The 5,220-nt window shown below is 37.6% G+C and overlaps 1 protein-coding gene across 1 annotated transcript; it reads right to left on the bottom strand.

Annotated features, from left to right (window-relative positions):
* Positions 1-3,449: 3,449 nt before the first annotated feature.
* On the bottom strand, positions 3,450-3,785 carry MELLADRAFT_84649 (uncharacterized protein; the record flags this gene model as incomplete). Its single annotated transcript, XM_007407995.1, has 2 exons — positions 3,450-3,668; positions 3,762-3,785. 2 exons carry the CDS (start codon positions 3,783-3,785, stop codon positions 3,450-3,452), a joined length of 243 nt encoding a protein of 80 aa, XP_007408057.1.
* Between the last annotated feature and the right edge of the window lie 1,435 nt (positions 3,786-5,220).

Raw genomic sequence — 5,220 nt, 5'->3', positions numbered from 1 at the left:
CAAAGGTTTCATTTGATTATGATCATTCAAATCAACTGGTATATTTTGATTCCTCACTTTTTGATTCTTCAGAGTGGTATCTTTTAGCTAATTTTCATTTATTTTTCCCCCAAGCAATTCAGACCTGCTCTCATCTGTCTGTCTGTTCAAATCAATTATTATCAGCTTCCATCAGTTACTATCATTCAACAATCATGCATTTCATCTATCATCCAACTTACAATTGACACAGCCCATATCTTCTTCCCACTGATTCTCATTCAAAACCCAATCTAAACCACACCGCTTTCTCTCAACACTTTTGGTTGGATGCTCCTTATTGCAAAGAAGGAGGACCTGTTTTCATATTAGATGGCAAGTGCAGAGAAAATTCCTGCGCCTTTTCTTGTGATTGGTTTTTAAAGATCAAGTCAAATTTGAATCTTGAATTTTTATTTTTCGGTTCTATGTGGCGGTAGAATAGCACCTGCATTATCGATCATCACTCCAACTATCAGATGCATCAAATCAAACTCTTTCTATCAGACCCGACTACCTACCATTCAATACAAACATAAAATTCTCAATTCAATTAATCTTTCTTATCACAATCCTAAGTCAGGTAAACATTTCAAAAGAGATGATGATATCAATTTTGTCGAGTTTTGGGTTCTGATTTGATTAACTTCAAGAAACTTATCAATTCGATTTTGAAAACCATCTTTTAGTCTTTGAATTTGTTCCGGATGCGAAGGATTCTGTATGCAGCTTCCAAACCGTACAAAACGATCCAATATAAAATCCGCCCATGAAAGATGATCAAAGGTCAATGAATCAATCAGAACGATCATGTCGCAATCAACCTGTCGAGCTGCCCACATCTGTTTGATCAGTTTGACTCGCTACAGAGCGACGTCAGCAAGTGTCTAGAGAGAGGTTTTGGGATCCCTTTCAGGTATCTATTCTTCTACATATGTAAGTGTGACCATTTTGATGTTCAATTGCAATCTCAATGATTGATCGATCTTAGTTTCAATGATCAATTGACTATGTTGTTGCTTTGCGACTCATTAAACTGACAGAGTGTTCTGTTTAACCATTTTTGCAGCACAATGTACAAGGTCTTCAGCATATTAAACCTCCATTGCACTCAGCATATATCTCAACTCCGAACGTGCGGAATTTGAAGTGACCGAGAGATGATGGACAAAGATACAGGCTGATTCAAGGACTGTAAGCCAATCATTGTGATTTTATTACCACTGAGCCACAGTAACTGAAGTTGTTCTCAATAAAATAGATAATTCAAAGTGATCAAAATAAATCCAGACAATCGATCAAAAGCTTCAACATCATGAAACCTCATCCATCAAATCACTATCCATATCAAAACCAAAACCATTCATCAATGAGAACAAGCAATAACAAATTGACTACTTCTCATCATGATAATAAAACAGCATGACAAGCAATTGAATCAGCAAACTGTGTACCTGAATCAACCTGAATCAAGCATCAAGTCAATCAAAATTAAAAGCCAATCAATCATGAAAAACAACAAAAACCAATTGATTGATGAACAGTTTTGAGTTTGATACCCAATTTACACGCAAGATCTGAATTTTTAGAAACTCGATTCTATGCTAGAAGAAGCTCTTTGAACAATTCAACTCCATACATCTCTCACATAATCTTCCCATCTGATTTACTTACCCCAATTGCATAAAGTTATTTGAGTTCAAGATGGCTTCAACGAATTTCTTTATCAGAATGTCCTCTCTCTAAAATCAGATCTTCTACTACCACAACAAAAGACCACCATCCTACTTTAATGATTGTCAATAAACGTTATTTGTTAGGTTCTATTAAAACTAGGATGTTCTTTTCAAACAAGTCAAAACTATTTAAAATTACAATTTTGCCTAATCACCAAACTACCCAATTTCAAAACATAGATCTCTTTGTGGCTTTCTTCAATATTCTGCTGCTTGTACAGCCCCTGAAGTTTGAAAAGCTAATCTAGGTACAATAAGATGGCGCCTTGAAACTGGTCATAGGTGGTATGCATGTGCATCAGAAAAGATCAGGGCTGAAGGTTGGATTAAGCTGAGGGCTATTGGAGTAACTTCACCTGCTTTTCAATGGGCAACTTTACCTTTTACCTGCTTGTATTGTTCATCAAGCTTTTATCAAAGCCCTGATATTATTCTAGCTGATATTGCAGATCCAAATGATTTTGTTGTCTTCTCCTTTTTCTCTTAATCAAATGTTCTCAAATTCATTTGAACTAATTAAGACACAATTCAATCAAAATTAGAAAGAATTGCCTGCACCTCTCTTTCAATATCTTTCATTAGTAGATCGTGAATCTGAATCTGTGATTTCAAAATATTGACAGATGTTTTTTGCTCATGAGTTCTCTTTGAATTTCTGGACTCATAAACTCTGTCCTAATGAGCTATAAGCTGGCAAATGTATTGCATGTGATACATGAAGCCAGAAGACATTCACAAAGTCTTTGAAGGAATTGTTGATGTGAAGAATGTTGTGGTTAACATGAAGGCTTGATGGAAGTGGAGGCAGATCTTATGAAGTGTCATTTGATAGACCTATCATTAAAATTGAATTGATGTTCTCCCCATGAAAAAGAGCTTTGTGATATTCTTCTTTCTATGTGCAAATACTGATGAATTTACTTCACATAGCAGGTGATCTCATTGATTCTTAGTCTGACAACCTACCATGTTCTTTCTTGAAACATGATTGTTCTTTACCAAAAGGGTAATTGGTTGTCAGATAGCCTTACGATGACTAGCAATTGGTCATAAGAGTTACAGAACATCTGACTTGAAATCATACTGGGCCTTGATTTATGTAGGCTTGAGGATAATTGTGAGTTACATCATTTGGGGGGTGATGGTGTCCAACAAGTGTGGCCATTTGATGATAGCAGGGATCTTAAAGTGTAGGTGCCAAGTGATCAGTGCAGTTCCTGCAACACTCAAACTGTACCGTAGCGCAGTGGAAAACGGTCTTGGCGGCGGTGCGGTACGGTTTAACTTTGAAACCTCACCATCACCGCAGTGTAGTCATAGGTATTACTAGGTCAACCCTGTCACTACGGTGAGGTCAACCCATAGTGGACCACACCGTAGTCACCGTATTCTATGGTCAGCTGCAATAAAAAATTAACAAAATCACAGGTTGATTAAATTGATTGTAGGTAAAGAAAGGACAAATCAAATTAAAATATTTGTGATGATAAAATAAGTTGAAGGAGAAAAACATAGATGTGAGATTTCCCCAATGTTCAGATTACTTTTAATTTCATCCGAATTCCTTTTCCCAGCATAATACTTTAACATACCCACTTCACCTTTTGAGTTTTCCATATCAATAGCCATGATTAAGATCACTAATTGAGTCTGAATTAAAAAACTCAACAAACAATTTTTGATAAATATAACCACCTATTGGTCCAAACCCAACAAATTGATTATCTCATCACAAGCAGGTTGTGGAGAAATCATCCAATATCCTTTTGAATTCATCTTTAAGATTGTATCTGAGATCAAATCACTTTCTTCTAATAATGGTGTATCCGACCAAGGCGTAGAATCAATCTCTTGTTTAGTATATCTTACAAACAAATCTGTGATCTCTGCTTCACTCTTGGGTGATCCCCATTTCTTTAAACCACTAGAGAATCACATGATAACTTTCCAATCCCCCCATAATATTGATCTATCTTTCCATAGGCTGGTGATCTTGAATCTCCAAACCTTCCATTTGGAAACTGGTCCCATGTGTTTGGTTCTAAGCCAGGTTGAACAATTGGTTAGATTTTAGAATTGTTAGGTGGAAGTAATAGTGTGGTAGTAGTGGTGCTGGTCATTGAAGTGTTTGTCCAATTCACACTTGAAAGTAAACAAGTGATGGTTGATTTTGGACGTGTTGCAGAGCCAAACTAGGTAATCTTGATTGGGACTTAAAGGCTGAAAACGATGAAATGAGCAATTGCAGAGTGCTGAATTGGGAATGTGAGAACAGTACAAAAAAAACTGTAGTGACCGTAGGCCACTCCGTACTACGGTGATTATACATAGAAAATGCTGAGCAGCGGTGCGGAACCCCCCCCATATTCCTCCCGCTTTACCACACTACGGTGAGGTTGGACGGTAGCCTATCGGACTGCAGCCTACGGTCCCCAGACCGTACCACACCGCACCGCTGGCCGTATTTCCCTGCGGTTTGGTTTGTGTGTTGGTTCCTGCTGCTAAATGGTTGTACTGTTCTGATGGAAACTGATTGGTGTAGTATATATTATGGGATTGGGAAAATGAGAGCTGATAGCTGCAAGCTTGCAACATTGATGAAAAAGTTGTAAAAGAGTTAATACTGAATGTCTTTCAAATTGAAAAGCAGCTGTAAATGTCTTTCTATCTGTCATGAGGCTTGTGATCTTTTATTTATCTTACATAACAATTACTAAATTGTTACGTAACATCATTGTATATATACGTTCTGGAGCTGCACTAGGAAAGGGTTTCTTTCCTCACCCTTTCCATTTCTTTATTGTGCGCTCCAGGTACGTGATTCTCTTCTCTTAGGATTGTTTTGTTTGTGTTCATGAAATTCATCTCACCCTTTCCATTTCTTTATTGTGCGCTCCAGTTGATCGCAACACATTTCACTTATGTTGTTCTGATTGTTTCTTTGTTCTCTTGACAAACCCCGACTGGAGCTAGCTAGACAGATTTGTAACACACACAAGAGTTCTAGATTACGTCCCAGTGGTTTGAGAACCATTGTGAGAGATCCCGGAGAGTTTGGTGAAGGTTGTTACCAAGAACCTTACATATAGTATAGTATAGGGGCAGTACTTTTTGGGTGTCCGCTTGAGAAGATACATGGTAAAATGACATAACCCATACTGACAACAGTTGCAACTTCAGCCTCAGGGAAGACAACCAGAATTAGTGTACATGTTCAATAGCATATGTAAAGACCAAAGGCACTTTGAAGTTTGAGAAATGTAAAATAAATCAATGTAAACAACAAATGGCAGAGCATATCCAACAAAGCCTTTGAACATCTTTCAATGCCACCAACCCCAATGCTTCAAATCTGGTGTCAAGCCTAACAAAAGCAAGACACGGACCACTTGACAACAGCTGACATGTCACCACAGGCCTTGAGCCTCATCTTCCAAGTACTCAATGATGATTTTGTATATGCAAA

The sequence above is a fragment of the Melampsora larici-populina genome (assembly GCF_000204055.1).
Source record: "Melampsora larici-populina 98AG31 unplaced genomic scaffold MELLAscaffold_11, whole genome shotgun sequence".
NCBI lineage: Eukaryota > Fungi > Basidiomycota > Pucciniomycetes > Pucciniales > Melampsoraceae > Melampsora > Melampsora laricis-populina.
Note: the sequence above shows the minus strand (reverse complement) of the source record. Positions and strands in the feature narration are given on the sequence as shown.